The sequence below is a fragment of the Hemicordylus capensis genome, chromosome 2, assembly GCF_027244095.1.
Source record: "Hemicordylus capensis ecotype Gifberg chromosome 2, rHemCap1.1.pri, whole genome shotgun sequence".
In the NCBI taxonomy this organism is placed as follows: Eukaryota; Metazoa; Chordata; class Lepidosauria; order Squamata; family Cordylidae; genus Hemicordylus; species Hemicordylus capensis.
Window position 1 is genome coordinate 352679712 of NC_069658.1, and position 17124 is coordinate 352696835.

The 17124-nt window shown below is 40.6% G+C and overlaps 1 protein-coding gene across 6 annotated transcripts in view; it reads left to right on the forward strand.

Annotated features, from left to right (window-relative positions):
- FSTL4 (follistatin like 4) overlaps nucleotides 1-17124 on the forward strand; it is a 705580-nt gene that overhangs the window by 655256 nt on the left and 33200 nt on the right. For 5 of the 6 annotated variants that reach the window (XM_053297769.1, XM_053297770.1, XM_053297772.1 and 2 more), the window contains 3 exons: nucleotides 441-561; nucleotides 14961-15122; nucleotides 16065-16199. In XM_053297769.1, coding sequence (XP_053153744.1) covers nucleotides 441-561; nucleotides 14961-15122; nucleotides 16065-16199 — 418 coding nt within the window. The remainder of the gene's footprint in view (nucleotides 1-440; nucleotides 562-14960; nucleotides 15123-16064; nucleotides 16200-17124) is intronic. The other variant, XM_053297774.1, reaches the window with a different exon arrangement.

Sequence of the window (17124 nt, forward strand, 5' to 3'; positions counted from 1 at the left end):
CTTTTGCAGATAAGTGGTAGCAGTTTTAATTCCTCATTTAGGAGATAGGTCATGGTGCTTTCATTAGCTGCCTGCATAGATTAAAACCATTTTAGCTACCACACCCAGAAAGCAGAGTTTGCCTTATAATTTAAGTTGTCATATATTAAATCATAGATATGAGTTATAACCATTTTATATGTATACAACATTACCAAAAATCAGGAAAAGTTCAACTTTTCAGTTCAGTTGGTTTTCATTTCTCCATTTATGTACTTACAAGTGGCTTCTCATTCCAGTCTACTGATCTATGCATATAAAAATACCTTATTCAGTCCTGCTGAAAGCAGAGAATCTGTCAAAACAACCAAAGTGTTAGCATAGTCACTTGCAGCATTTAAAACAATTTTGCTAAATGATACATCCTTTGTTTTTCCTCCCTTGCCTTTTGTTACCCACAGGATTTTGGAGAAGATGATTCTCTCTACATCACCAAGGTAACAACTATTCACATGGGCAATTACACGTGTCATGCCTATGGCTATGAAGAACTGTATCAGACCCACATTCTTCAGGTGAATGGTTAGTAAATGGCACATATGACAATCCGCTGATATGTTCCTGTGAGCAATGCTGAATGTTAATATTATTTTCAGAAAGCAACCAAAATATAGCACATCCTTGGATTATTACCTGCAAAAGCAAAAGAAGAAGAAGAAACGGGGGCGGGGGATTAACAGTTGTCCAGTGCAGGGTTTCTTAACCATGGGCCCCCAGATATTGTTGGACTACAACTCACAGAATCCCTAGACATGGCCTTTGTGGCTGGGGATTCTGGGAGTTGTAGTCCAACAACATCTGGAGGTCCAAGGTTAAGAAACTCTGGTCCAGTGTAAAAGAACACATTTTTGTAAAAGATAAAATATAGAGGCCATCATCTTAACTAATGAAGTGCTGGTGCAGCAAATGAATCCCAGACTAACGCAACACCAGCAGCTGTGTTAGGGGAGTAAATTTTGACGACATTCTCTTTCCCCAGAAGTCATCTGTGTCACCATAAAATGTGTCCCTGAGGGCAGTATGATCCTTAGGAACATATTTTTGTCTTTCTTTTTCCCCAGAAGTCATCTGTGTCACCATAAAATGTGTCCCTGAGGGCAGTATGATCCTTAGGAACATATTTTTGTCTTTCTCTTTCCCCAGAAGTCATCTGTGTCACCATAAAATTTGTCCCTGAGGGCAGTATGATCCTTAGGAACATATTTTTGTTTGACAAAGAGGACTTCCAAGGGAAGGGAGAATAATAAAAAATTTGCTTACTTCCTCCTACAAGAGTCCTGATGTTAGCAGCGTAGGAAGCTGCCTTATACAGAGTCAGACCATTGGTCCATCTAGCTCAGTCTTGTCTGCACAGACTGGCAGCAGCTTCTCTAAGGTTGCAGGCAGGAGTATCTCTCAGCCCTATCTTGGAAATGCCAGGGAGCAAACTTGGAACCTTCTGCAGGCAAGTATCCAGGTGCTCTCCCCAGAGCAGCCCCATGCTCTAAGAGGAATATCTTACAGTGCTTGCAATACTCTTCAAATGTAAGCCAAGGTGGACCCTACTTAGCAAAGGGGAAATTTAATGCTTGCTTCCACAAGACTATCTCTCCTCCCTTGATTCTGTCCACAGCACTGGTGCATCTCATGAAGCACTATTGCTTCATTAATTAATTGGAGATGTTTAATCAATGAGTAAATCAAAAATATGTGTTATTTTATCTACATTAAATTCAATATTTGAGTATAGCAGGGGCAATTCTCAGATTATTATTTTTTTGAGAGGTTATTATTTTGGAAATTTTTTGTGGGCCAAAAACTGGTTCTTGTTGGCAGTGGCTTAGTTATTGTGCAGTGTCCTGCCGATGGCAAACCAGGGCACACGTGCTAGCTCTGTGCTAGTTCAAACCAAGTCCACACTGCTAGAGAGCAGAGAGAGGGTCCATGGCTCCCAAAGATCAAAGCACATGTTTTCCCATTGGGAATGTTGGGAGAGTTGTCACTTCAGCTTGTAACCTTTTATAAGTCAGTTTCCTTGTGAAGAAAAAGTACTGGAGACTCATAACATTTTTATAATATATGGAGTACTTTACAGCTATTTCTCAATGGTGAGCAAAAAACCAGTCCTGAAAGGGTCAGTTTTTAACATGGCTATGTTAAAAGTTACTTCAGCCTAGTAATGTTGCATGCATGCACGATGTGCAAATGATGTTGTATGACATAAGCCCATTGGGAATAATGGGCTTACTCTTGAGAAGCATCATTTGAACAATTTCTGCATTTGTGCAACTGATGCTCATGCAATTACTAGGTTGACATACCATTTCACAGTATGTCAGCCAATATATTGTACGTTATGTACAGGAGCAAAGGTTTTGTTGCAGCCAGGGTTTTGTTGTCCAATACTGAAAATGTTGGCGTTTACCCTCAGTTGATCTAGGACTGCAACAGGCATAGAATACCATGCTGATCAATCAAATGACATATAAGCACCTTTCAGATGGAATTTTGTATTAGATTTTAGATTTTGTCAACAATGCCCTCCTTTTCTTCAGTGCTAGAAACAGTTTGTGCCTATAGAAATGATCAGCCAGAAAATGTTGGCACTGCCTCTGGTTCTCACCAGTGCTTTGCAGAAACTCTCTAAGAACGTTTTTAAACAAACTATAGTGAGTTATAGGGATCCATATATATGTTTTGTAATTTCCTCTCTTACCATTGAGTGTGTGACTGGTTGATACTATTGTTTTATCATTTTGTTTCACATTTATTAATTAAAAAGGTATTTTAAATATTGAACTGAAAGGGCCTAATTTATAGGAAGTCAACTGTGTTGTCTGTTTACGCTTGACAACTGGTTTCAGACTTCACATAGGTGTTGAAACAACAGGAAAGTAATTTGAGACAATTCTCTTCTTTATTTTATTTGTGGTCCTGAAAAAGGGTATCTACACAAAACAAATTGGCTGATATGATAAGCAAAATAACTCAGCAATATGAGTAATTTTCCTCATCATGTGCCATTAGGAATAATAATAATAATAATAATAATAATAAATGACGACTCGATGTCTGGATAAAACAAATCAGTCAATAACACCTCTCTGACTGTGTAAACAAGAAATAATGATGATGATGATGATGCTATTAACACACAGTCTACCAGATGTTATTGACTGGATTTGGTACTTTTATTATCGGGCCCTTTCCAAGGGTCTGGGATAAATAAAGAAAAATTAAAGATATCATCATAGTATTCATGCTGTCCCGAGTAGTGCGGCCTTCTGTAATTTATGTGCTTGTTTGTTTGTTTATTATTATTAATAGAGCATCTTTGGGTTCCCCCCCTTTTTCTACACTGATGCACTGTCTCCTTTCCTTCATCCATATAGGTGTCGGTAATGTCATGGCTTATTAACAGAGTTATTTCTGTCAGGACTCTCAACACAGGCCTGCAATAGAGTTTCTCTTAGAGCAAGGGAAGCAGAGTGCTGGGTTATACTTAAGGAGACAGGGTAAAATTAATTCACTCTGACTGAATACAATGGCTTGCATTCCGTGCAGAGCCCCACTGATCCAAGAGAAGGTGCACATGCTGGTTCTTGTTGACTCCTAAGCCCATCTACACTGTTAGCGACCATGGAGAGGCTCTGTGGCTACTAAGAATTGTGCTCACTGTTGCAATGCTTCTCTTATTGGGAATGATGGGGAAATTGTTGGTATGACATTGACGCAATGATTAGTAGCTACAGAGCCTCTGCACATTCACTAGCAGCATGAATGGGCTTAGGAGTCACACAGAACCAGCGCTGCACATATCCCACTCTTAGATCAGCAGGGCACTGCACAAAATGTAAGCCACTGGTTTTAATGTAGGGGTATAATTATGGGTTTTGGGGGGAAAGTTTTCTATACAGCTGTATAAATGCAGCTAGACAAATCCTGTGTGTTTCAGTGGAGAAAACAGATTGTCTTTCTCTAAAAGTGCCTTCTCTGTCATGAACCCTGTCACCTATTAAGATCCTCTGGAGAAGTCGGTTAGGTTGCTGCCGTCTTGTTTGGTGGTGACCTGGGACCAGGCCTTCTCTTTGGCTACTCTGGGGCTTTGGAATATGCTCCCTGTTAAAATCAAAGCATCTCCTTCTCTATTTGCTTTTAGGAATACCCTCAAGACACACCTGTTTTCTCAGACTTTTCACTGAAATTAATTTTAAACTGTTTCATTTGTTTTTCTCATGAGATTGTTTTAACTTTTTATTCTGTGAAATTGTTTTAACTGTTTTACTCTGTTTTATATTTGTTGTTTTTTAAATTGTGTACACCTCCTAGAGATGCACATATTTGGTGGTATATAAATATGACAGATAAATAAATAAAAATGAATGATAGGTGAAGAAAAAAGCAGAACAGCTTACTCTTGCATATCTTTTGAAGTATTCAGAACCTTTTGCGGGGTTTAATTGGGTGTCAGGCTGCAATGTAAGTTGTTGTCATCTCTTAGAATTAAAGCCCCAAAGGCTTTGAAATTTATACCAATCTTCAAAGAAGATCATATGGAGTGGGATATTGTAGACAGTAGATCAAATCAGAGGCATGCTTCAACCTGTCTTTTCAGATACAACAAGTTGGAGGGGATATACGTTCTTTGTAGATGAAAGCAGAGGGAAGTGAGTTTTGTAAAAGAGGCTCTGTGAGGTGTCTTCATACCAAAAGGAAACATTATAAATGTTCTTTCCTCGTTCACCTTGTAATATGACTGAACAGTCACCAAGTGCTAGACATCAGTTTTGACAGAACGCTGCTGAAGCCTGTGGAAAATATTTGTCTTATACAGTGTTGAGGGTTGCTGAGGTACCTCTTGAGGTTTTTCCCCTAAAGTGCTTTGTTTCAACTCTTAATGTGCTTCGCTACCCTCCACATATCTCCTTTATCGCTTCAGAGATTACTTGTTCTGGCAAGTGATGTTGGGGCAACGGATCAAAGAATGATGTCAAAATAATGTTGCTTCACCTACAGAGGCAATGCTAGCATCACAAAACAGATTCTTTTTCAGGGTTTTTCTTCTTCTTCTTCCATGATTGAGCAGTTTGCGAGCAAGGCCTGGAATTTCCCCTGGGGATGAAGTGCATAAGGCTAGCTAAGGAAGGCAGCAGAATGCCAGCCAAAGAACTAAGTTCAGAGTGGACACATAATGTGAGCTGCATTCCCACTTTGGAGGACTGGAACTAGTTGTGTGTTGCCCAGTGTGCTACCTTCCCCTCAGATCATCTTGTAGCACATAGCCCTCAGAGACATACTTCTTTGTGTTACAGAGCACTTCCAGGGGAAGAAACAATGGGCAACATTCAATGCCCTCATCACTCCTTCCCTCAGAAGCGCTCTGCTGCACATGGAAATATGTCAGTGAGGGAAAGTAGAAACCCCAAAATTTGCCCTTCCCACTGTGTGCTGGTTGCAGCCTTAGTGGGGAAGGCCAGTGAATTGGGTGTGCAGTTCTCCATTCCATACCAACTTCAGTAGTCTGGATCTGACACACTAGCAAGTGATATCATTCAAATCTCCTGTTATTTGTAGAAAGCAAGAGTCAGGAAGATCAGGCTCTGGTTTTCCTCCCTGTTTGACTTGGGCTTTTCTATTTACGATGACCTTCATCTTTCATACTTCTCTGGAAATCTTCTGTAGAAGATAAGGCATATATCTTCTAAAGATATGGCATATATATCGTCCTGTGTATATATGGCCATAACTTCAGTGGTCATAGTAATATGCCTAATATGTATGGCCATTGCTTCTCCTCGCTATTCCAAACTAAATGCATGCCTGCAGTACAAAACTATCAGTCCTAGTAAATGCCTGAACAAAATTACCTTTCCCTATCACAAGATCTCACACAAAAATGTTCAAGATTGATGAAACTGAATACTGTAGTTAGCTTATGCCTTGGTACAGTGCGCTAGGCCACAGTATATTGTGCCCATTTAGCCCGCCTATGGCCTCCTACACTTTATACCTTGTTTGTATAACTCCAGGTCATTGAGTTCCTTCTGTTGGTAAAGGATTGCTTCCTTCCGCCTATCACACACCTCCCAGATTGTGTGAAACAGGTGCATGTAAGTTGGTATATGCCACACCCTCGCATTATTCATTATTGCAGGTAAATTGCGAAAAGATATTACAGGAAGGGATGTTGCACTTCAGTAATTTATGCACTGGATCCCAGGAAAATAAGCTATTAGAAGTTACCAATCATATGTCATATATTCCCAGCACCTGCCTATAATAGGCAAGGGCTCCTTCATATAACACCCAAGTCTAAAATGCAACCATACTGCACTACTTATAGGTGACATGCACATGAATAGATCAGAATGTTTCCTTTCTAAATGCTGGCAGGATCCCTGTCCTTTTGCTTTGAGAGTGAGGATGTACCCTTATGCAAATGATACTAAGAGATTTATTTTTCACTAATTTGTGTAATCCACATTTCATTTGGTTGTGGTATAAAACAGAAACATATTATTCAAGGTACTAATACCCAAAACATGGGAATACAGAGAGGTATTTCCTAAGTGTGGATACTATTACTAAAAACAGATGTGGATGCCTAGGAAGCTCAGGTGTAGATATACCCTATGGAAGATACACAGAGGGGCTTTGTTATATAAACCATCAGTAGCAGAGTCTACTTGAACAGGTAAATCAGCCCCATGGACCCTCTTCAGTGTTACCTTGGCATCATGGGAGCTGGAACAATGTGTGCCTTTTCACAGAGTCTTAGAGTACTAGAAAATCCAAGTTATGTTGAAGGCCCTTTCCCCATACCAGTGAACTGAGGCAGAACTAAAATGGGACGAAGCTACTTTGTGAGCTCCTCCTATGTGATGTAGGGCATTCCCAGACTTAAGTCAAGGACAGAGGCAGATTTAGCCAGTATGTCCTTGGCCTCCTGCTTCCTGTGGGGGCCTCCAAATGATTGGGGACCTCTCAGAGCACTGCTGCCTTGCCCACCACCACCCCACCATTGCCCCATGCTAATATTTGCCATCTTCACTGCCGGAGGGGATGAGCTGTGAGTAGAGCAGGCCTCCCTCCGTGGCAGCAGCCTGTCCAGCAGATGCACCTGTGCAGTGTGAATATGGAACGTTGCATGTCAATGATGTTACGGCATGCAACATTGAAAATGGCAAATATCGGCATGGGGCAGCAGTGCAGTGGTGGGGCAGCGGGGGCGCAGGGCAGCGGCAGGTGCAGGGCAGCGGTGGGATGGGTGTGGGGCAGAGGCAGGGCTATTTGGAGTCCCCGTCCCCAGAGACAGGAGCAGTGGCGCGGTGGCAGCAGGATTTTTTTGAAAATTAAGGTGGGCCTCGTGGCAGAGGCAGCAGGGGGGCCTCTGAAGCTCTTCAGGTCCAGGCTGCTTTTGGACCTAGTTGTGTCCCTGGTCAAGGACACACAGAGGTCATTCACACAATCAAAAACTGTGTTCTATAAGAGTTTGGGAGCTTTGTGTGTTCCCAGTTTTTGGTTGTGTGGAAGCAAGGTAAGAGGAAAACCTGAGTAGAAGTGATTGTGTGGAAGCAAGGTAGGAGGAAAAGCTACCCAGGTTTTCCTCCTACCTTGCTTCCCCACAACTGAAAATTGAGAGCACACACATCTCCCAAATCCAGGTAGAACACAGTTTTTAATTGTGTGAATGACCTCATTAAGTTATCATGCCACTAAGATAAGAATGAAACAGCACTGAAGGCTGCAGAAGCAGAGAATGATTTGAAATACCGACATTCTATGTAGAAAAAGTCAAACCAGCATTGTTGTGTGACAAGCAAAATTTTTTATGAATTCAGCTGCCTCTTTTTAGCACTTCTGTGAAGGAGGGGAATGCATCAAGTTAAATGTATCCTTCCTGCATGAATATTTAACAGGGGTCATAAAGAAAAGTAGGTGTGCTGGGAACTTGCTTTCCTCCTTATGTGTTCACATCACATTAGAGGTTTGTATTTTATACATCAAGTTTAGTGAAAGAAAAGCCATTTATCATTTCGAACAGAAAGCTCTTTTGGGGATAAGGAGTCTCATAAAACAGTAATCTGCTATGAAAATGGATAGTTTGCAAACCAAAAGACCCCCGAGTGTAAGGAATCATTTTCCTTGGTTGCTGCACTGTAGAATAAGTTGACATCAATCATAACAACATCTTCCATGAAAATGGCTACTAAAGTCAGTTGGCTCTTCAATCCAGTTTCGGAGATCGTCCAGGAGGGTTTTGTAGTAATAGAGACCCATCCTGGAAAGTGTAATATCTGACAGTGTGGCATTTCGTAGGAAAGCAGAGAGGTAGCAAATTCCTTCCAATTTGGATCACAAAGAATCTAAATGTCAAAGGCAAATTACCGATCACTGTGAATAATTGGTGCAATCATTAGTGCTGTTTCAGCCTGCCTGCTTTTTACCTGAACCTGCCATCTTTGTGCTACATACACACGGAAACACCCCTGTGACAAACCTTAGCATTTTGTTTGGTAATGGATTTTATTTTTGTCTTCAGAACACATGAAGGGATTCCTTCAGCCTCGAGTTTTGGACCATATTTTGCATACTACTTGCTTGCATAATAATTGGACTGTTTTGTGCATTAGTGTTGTTTAAAATCAGAAAAACGTGGAGCACAATGAGTGGAGCAAGGTTTATTTAAGGTTTATTTGTTAAGCAGGTTTCTGAAAGAGTTATATGTACTGTATAACTAGCTGGATAAAAATACAATTGAAACATGTTGGGAACACAGATCTTCACAGCTTCCCTTTCTATGGCTGGCTTCACATGTCATACAGAGCCTGAATTTCGGCAGAGCTGTCGGAATCCCCAGAATGCATGCACACCCTACTTCTTGTGTCAGGAAGCCTATACTGAGATTGGACATGTCATACAAACCAAACAATCTCAGCATCTTCTACCCTACTTGTGGTCCGGAGGCTGACATTTGCCCTCACTTCAGATATTACTTACGTATGTTGGGTTCTGGACCACACCAACAGTACAGCAAGGTAATACTGACATATTTATTCTAATGAACATTGCTAGCACTACAGTACATAGTGCATTTTACACCTCTTCTGCAGGGTGCCAGTGCTTCTATTAAAATGCAGAGCAAATAATATCAGTATTGTTCAATATGATCTATTGCCTAGATCATGAAAATTATGTAAATGTAGCAGTACTGATCACCCTCATACTGCCATACTCTTTTGAATCCTTCCACTTAAATAATTATGTGACCAAATCTGGTAAATTCACGACTTTCTGTTGTTCGAACGTATATTGTGATTCATCATGTTTCTCTATGGTTTTTGAATGTAGGTTTCTACAAATTATATACATTAGAAAGAGAAAGATATTCTCCATAAATTTAGAAGTCTTCATCTCATGACCTTGATAATGCAACAAACAAAGAAGTGGCATCACTACAATTTATTAGGGGTGTGCACAAACCATTCTCTGCTGAATCAGTTCAGCGGCTTGATCATGAACTGACCCGGGGCCAGTTCAGTCCGTGATTGAACAGAATCAAGCCTGGTTTGAGTGAACTGGTTCAGCAGCAAAGGGACAGCTAGGCAGGGGAGGCAAGAGAGGCTGCTGCAGTCGCCGGTACTGTCACTCATCCCCCAGCACAGGCCCAAATGTGCACAAAGCATTGTTTAGGAAGACACCTGTGTAGTGGTGGTGCAGTTATGGCCTCCGTGGATACAGAGGCCATTTGCGTGGCACTACGCGCATGCATGGTCTTTAAAGTCTCTCAGTGGTGCATTCATTGCTGTCGTAATCGAGTCCATCCGCCTTGCTGCTGGTCATCCTTGTCTTCTCTTTCCTTCAATGTTTCCCGGCATTATGAACTTCTCAAGGGAGCTGGGTCTTCAACAGTTTAGCTTATCTAATTTTCACCAGTCTCTAACTTTAATAATTATCTTGCCTATTTAAAGGTATGATGTCATGTTTGTAAAAATTAGTTTGCCCATTTGTTTTAATGGGAATCATTCTGGTGCTCGTGTTGTGCTTTTCACTCATTAATTAACTGAAAGTTGGCTTTTGCAGTTGCCTCAGTACACAAATCTCTTTCCTTCAGAGAGGGAATCTAAGCAGTCTGACATGTATTCCTCCCAGCAGCCCATGATAAGTAGACTTGGCAAGGTCAGAAGCATCCGGTCAGCCTCGTTAGAGACTCTCAAAGTATATGAAGCTTATTGTAATGAATGACAGAAGATATCCTTAATAGTGCAGTTGGCCTTGGTGGGTTTATGGATAAAATAAAATAAATCCCAATGCCTAATGTAAAATGGAAGCTGGTCAAAACTAGGCTGTATCATCAGTTCTCCGTTCTGACTTTTTCCTCACAATAATTAGCTCATCACTTCAATGTGAGCTACACCTGATTTTTATTTTTAAAGATCTCCAGAAACAAAGACTGGTGAATCAGGCTGTTGTTTCTGATTCCATTTACAGTATTAACTAGAACTGGTGGCTTAGGTGCAAAAGAATTGAAGCTTTCTGTTAATAGCCATGCCAAGGAAGTTGCTTTAAGGATACTCTTATGCACTCATTCTCCACTTCAAGCAGTAAGAAGTTCCAGGGGTGCAGTAGTATTCAGATTTGGTCCTGTACTTTATTATAATCACTAGATGTTGTATATCCTCCCTTCCTGAATATATCATTGTCTGACATCCATACTAATGCTGTGCTGGCACCATGGAGAGAGGGACGATCTCCTCTTCCCTCACAGGACCCTTAGGGACATATATTTTGGAGACACAGTGGGATTTGTAGGGAAGGGCAGACTATCAATAATCACCCTTCCCCCATAGTGCCAGAGCTGTGTTAGTCTAGATGTCAGCCATTGAGACCATCTTAATTAAAGGTTCAATAAATGGCCCTGCAAATAAATTTCATTTTGTATGTTTTTTGGATATTTGGAAAATATAAAAAATATATAAAATTTTGGATTTTTTTTTGCAAAAAAACAGTTGTGTGGTAATGTTGCATGTGAAAAGTTCTTTACTTGACATCAACCTCATGGAAATACATTCATTAAACATCACATGCCATCTTACAAAGTGGATTGGCCCAGTTTGTTGTATTTGGTCCATCAGTGACACATAAGAAAATCTGTAAGTAGATTCTTAAAAGAATACCAAATATAAGTAAAACACATTTCTAATGTGTGAAGGAACCTGGGGGTGAGATGCTCTCACATATTGAGCTGAAAGAAAGGGATACAAAAAATACACTGAAAAGTAGAGGTTTTTCATGGAAACTTTCATCTCCCCACCATTACTAACAAATAACCTGCATTGTAAGAAAAGAGGTAGATTCAGATGATTGAAAAAACGATGGTTTATTTTGTCATGGACATGACCTCAGCTCACACACTGCTTCCACCATCTCCCAACTGACCGTCTTGTTCACATCCATTGACAATGTGGGTTGTTTCAACCACAGTTCTTCAGCTCACCCATGGATTGTTTTACCACACTTGTATTTAAAACCAGAATTGAATTAGTGATGGAAAAGGCTTGGGTCATGTTCACCACTGAATAAACCATAAACCATGGTTTATTCATTCATTTGAACCCCCACTAAATGTTGATGCTAAGCATTAACACCATGATCATGAAGGTGGTTTTCCCAGGGTGAGGCTCATCCATTGCTCTCCGGGTATGCTGACCCCTGCAATTTCCCCAAATGTGGGAAACTCAGCTGCATAATTTGTGGTACAGTCTTTGAAATGGTAGATTCCTTAGGTTTAATGTGTAGCTCTATAAAATGTGTAGCTCTAGAAATCCCCCGGAACTTATGAAATGCTGCAGAGCATACTTGTGAAAATCCATAATTGCCCAAATATACTCTTATACCATTCTGATGTTCCTATGTTTCCTATGTTCCTATGTATATGGTTGATTTTTGTTGTGCTAGTAGGACTGTGAGTGTTGCTAGAAGCCCAAATTCCTTCTCCTGTTGTCCCCCCCCCCTTTTTTTTTTTTTAGTTCTTGCCAACACTAATGTGCAATTCCAGCAATATAGGGAACTAGGTTTTGGGTGCTGGGTTGTATGACCATCCATATAACTTGCATGTGCACATGTCTCAAATGCACAACTCTGGACTTTTTTGCCGGGGCTGGGGTAGGGGAAGGAATGCATTTTTAAATGAATGAATAAAATCAGAACAAAATATGAAAGTAAACCCTGGTGTTGCAGAAGTTACCAGAATAGGTAGTTTTCATAACATCAAGCAGTAGGGAGGGGCAACAGGTTGGCAAGAATCCTCTGAAAAGAGCAACCCTTCTAAATCCTTTTTAAATCAGGTGCAATGAAAGCGGTGTATGACACACAAATATGTTCATAACAACATTACCAGATAGTAATGGTTTGGGAGAAAGCAATGTAATGATTTGTGAGTGTGCATTAAATTCACTGAAATGCACAATGCAGAATTCAAGAGAGTGAACACAATTTCAGGAGGCTTTTCAATAGGAGTGATGATTATTTTTTCAATTAAAAATTCAAGGACAGTAAATTTTGGCAGCAGCTCTAATCTTATATACCACTAGCAAATCAATAAATTTGCACCTTCTCAAATGTTAATACATCCTCATGGCCCTTTAGAGACAGACAAACTAAAGGGGTCCATTTTGATCTTCTCAGAAGCAGTCTTCAGGCAGGAAAACGGCACATTCTTCACCATGGTCCTTCAGGATAGGTAATTTTCACTGATGCTAATACAGGTTTAATTTGTATCTTATGGCAGAGAAGATTCAGTCCAAACGACAAATGTATCCTGAGCACATTTTACCTAGACATTTTACAGAAGAGGAAAGCTGTGTTATTTATCTGATTTTCTAATTAGGACAATTTAATTACATTGCCCCATCTAAAGTTATTTCATAAATGTAAACTCACCTTGTGAAATTCAGGATTTAGAGATCTGGACAAACTCATAATACTCATAAAACTAATAAGGACAAACAGGGCTGTGCACCATTAAGATTTGAGGGCCTATTTACCCTGCAGTACATAGTCGCCATGAGAAACTCTGCATGTGCCAGGTTCCAACCATAGACAAGTTATTTTGCATATGTACTAGAGTGGAGTTAGAAGGTGTCCTTAGAATGATTTGGTTTGAAAGTGGGGGGCTGATAGGCCAAAGGTTTCTTGAGGTGTTCCCAAAGCTACCCCTCTTCTTTTCTGCTGCCACTGTGGCTCTCTTGTAGTCATTATTATAACTGTGAATATCAATTCTTCTTTAACCACAAGACTCCAGAATGAAGGCAGGATTCAGCATTGCCTTCACCCTAGCCCTATGCAAGACATTGTTCTGGTTCACATGACCAGGTCCACCTGGTCATGAGAACCATCCGGATCAGTCCCAGCACTCCTCAGCCAGGTAGCCTGGGATTTTCCCCATGATTGAAAGCAAGGTTGTGTGGGAACTCACACAAATGAGGTCCAGATTAAAAGTGAGATCCTGTGCAGGCACAGGCTGTCAGCAGCCATTGCTACCATATGGGCCAGTGGAAGGAGCATCCCTCCCACAGGGATTTCCACAATTAACAGTGCTTCTTGTGCAGTGCACTGTAGGATTCCCGGGGCTTCATTCCCCCAGCCTCCAGATCTCTGCACTGCTCGCTGCAGCAGGGATCATGTGGGCAGTGTGGCTTACAAGGACCAGGAGATCATGCGGGGGAAGGTAGGGATGATCCTGCCTTCCTCCCTGCCCTCCCCAGCCCCACCCAAAGTGGTCATGTATATGACCCATATTACGTTGTATGAACATACGGGTGTCTGTACACATGTTTTTCTGTGAATGACTGTAGATGCTGACAGGAGCCATTGTTCAACCCGCAATACAACAGAGCATGGCCCTAATTCCCATTGCTTCATGATGATACCAGGTGAGAATGTGGCACTGACATAAAGCTAAATCAGAAGCCCCATTCACAAAAATTATGTTTACTGCACATACAGTAGTGCACTTCATATCTATAAACTAAATTTGAGAGGGGCTATATCCAGGTTCACTTTTAAAGTGAATGGATCTACAATCATGTATACAATGAGAATAACTTTTGTGAATTGGGCTTTATGTCAGTGCCACATTCTCACCTGGCATCATCATGAGGCAATGGAGTTAGGGCCATGCTTGCTTCCTGCTCTCATTCTGTTGTCTTGTGGGTTAAACAATGGCGCCGGTCAGCAAATAAGTGCATTATTGCTGCTGCTGCTGCTAAGTTTGCCTGCATTTTGCCCCATTTGCCCTCCTGAAACACACTGAAAAGATTTGTCCATTTCTCAGCCTAAAAGCTGGTTGGTGAAGTTGAAGGACTTTTTTTTTTTTTTTGCTCAGAGTTAATATACATCACATACTCAAGATTCAGCTTTTGACAGGATACCACCACCACACACACACAAATAAAACCCTTGAAAAATCAGTGATGATATACATATTATCTGGTCTCTGTCTTTTTAATGTGGTCTGTGCTCTTTAATTTCTGAAAACAAATTTAGTTCTACTTGCTGCTTTTTTCAAGTTGTATTTAGTATATATTAAATTTTATTTTACTGTATTTATAAGCTGCTGTGGTGAGCTCCCTGCTCATCAGTGCAGGAGAGCCCGGTTAGGCTCTACACATGTATCATGTGTAGAGCCTCACTGTCTGGCAGCATTTACTACCTATAAAATAGTAGGCAATGCAAGAATGGAAAGGTATACTCTTGATGGTATTCTTCAAGGCTGCTTTTCAGTGGTGGAGGGGGGAATTGTCTGAAGAGAAAAATGCAACTGCATGTAACATGTAGTTCAGCCCCGAGTACAGTGTTTGATGATAGTGAATTTTAGGGAACAATAAAAGGTGACATCCGCTAGATTAGTTTTAAGGCACTAAAATTTTTTTCTTCCACAGTGCCACCAGTGATTCGTGTATATCCTGAAACCCAAGCACAAGAACCTGGCATATCAGCGAGCCTCAAATGTCATGCTGAGGGCATTCCAAACCCCAAAATTTCCTGGTTAAAGAATGGCATTGGCATCATGCCACAATTGTCCAAGCAACTAATGCTGTTAGGTAAGGGTAAGAAAATAAATGTTATGTATGGCAAGACAGAGTTAAATGGGACAAGTTAAATGGGACAAATTAAATGGGATTGGTTTTCCACATTGTTTGTAATGCTTTTTAAGAGTTTGAAGTTACTTTTAACTGCCATGAAGTCATCCAGTTATTCTCTGGTAAAACATACATCAAATAGAGTGTTGGTTAGGGTGAAAGATAGTTGGTCCCATATCTTGCATAAATCATAAGGCAGATATTGTGCACCTTCTTTTTTCATTTGGATATTGCTGGATTTTCAATTCTTTTTACTAGTTTATAAAACAGAAAGACATGAAATATATTTTGAACAAATTGTACCATTTCTGTAGAAGGCATATATTTTCAGATTCTCTGTGTACCTCATCATTTCAAGATGCCTGTAAAGCTTATACTGTCTTAATTTTTTAATTGCTACAAGACTCTATTTTTGCTGCAGCAGACAAGCATGGCTACCCTTCTGGAAGAGTGCCTGTAGCAGCTATGTTCCAATTAGTAGCTGATATCCTGAGAAATATTACTCAAAGTAGACTTACTGAAATTAAAAGGGCAAGTTAGGCAATGCCTAAATGAAAAGAAAATGAGTAATTTTCTTCTGGATGTCAGCCAATATTCCCAGAAGTTCAACATTTTATCCATCTGAAAATGTATGTATCAGCCTTCACACTTCTCGTATTCTTACAGAATGTGATTGGAGAAGTTTCATAGTTTTGGAAACTCTCGGTAACTAATCAGTCATCCTCAGTATTTCAAGACTGTAGGCAACCTAAGTTCTAAACCTTCTTGACTAAAAATCATTGTGAGACTTTGATCACATTTGATTTCAACAGAGCTCTCTGCCAAGTAAGGTTGCAACCTAAAAGTCCTCACTTTCCATCACTTGATAGAAGTTGCAGCTGTTTATGGATTTCTTTGTTGCAGCAAATGGAAGTGAACTTCACATCAATAGTGTTCGTTATGAAGACACAGGTGCCTATACTTGCATTGCTAAAAATGAAGTGGGAGTAGATGAGGATATTTCTTCTCTCTTCATTGAAGATTCAGCTAGAAAGACCCGTAAGCTTAACTTTGACCATACTTTCTCAGTCTGTTTATTTTAGTTACTTATGTAGTAGCATGTAGGGGTATGTATCTGTGGTTATTATTTTTCTTGTTTGGTCTTGAAAATTATGGTCTTGACTGAATGGAACCAAACTGGGTTTTGCCTCAGTAAAGATCAGGGCATAAGGACTACCTTTAAAGTAACCAATTTATTGCCATTTACTAACAGCATTGATTATATAACTGGAAGATACTCCTTGGTTCACTTACTGCTTATATTGATAATTCTCACAAGCTCCAGTGAAAAAGTTCCACACTTTCCTGAGCAGCCTCTTCCAATGTCCATTTGCAAAATATTTCAGTCCCCCTGAAATGCCATATGAAGCATGAAGAATTTATTGATTGGGGAGAGCATTCCCATGGTCTGATCTGGAATTAATTCTAAACAAATGGATGGATTCAGGAGACATTCACTACCCCACACCTTATGGCATGGGCAGCACATTAGTGCTTCTTAGCAGCCTATACCTCTCCCAGCCTTGATGAGATGATCACTGTCATGCCCTTTGTTTAATTGACATAATCCAAAATAGGGGGTGTTGGGAGAGTCCTATCCAGGTCAGGAAAAGCAGCTACAACCTGGTATGCTCCTGTTGACATCAGCTGAAGCATAGTGGAGACTAGAGACTACAAGCTTGCTATGTTTTCTCCTTGCATGATTTCACCTCCCTGCCACATCTGCCATCCCAGGCAAGGAGGGCAGCTGACTCATCTAGAGAGAGGCACAGCAGGTTCCATGGCCTCTAGGCCCTGGCCCTGTTCTGATAACATCTTCAGGAGTGTGCTGGGCCTAGAGGCTTTTCAGACCTTGTTGGTCCTATTTTGGTGGTCTTCTTCACAGAGACTTTGGAACAGAGTTAGAAAAAATGGAATTCCCCAC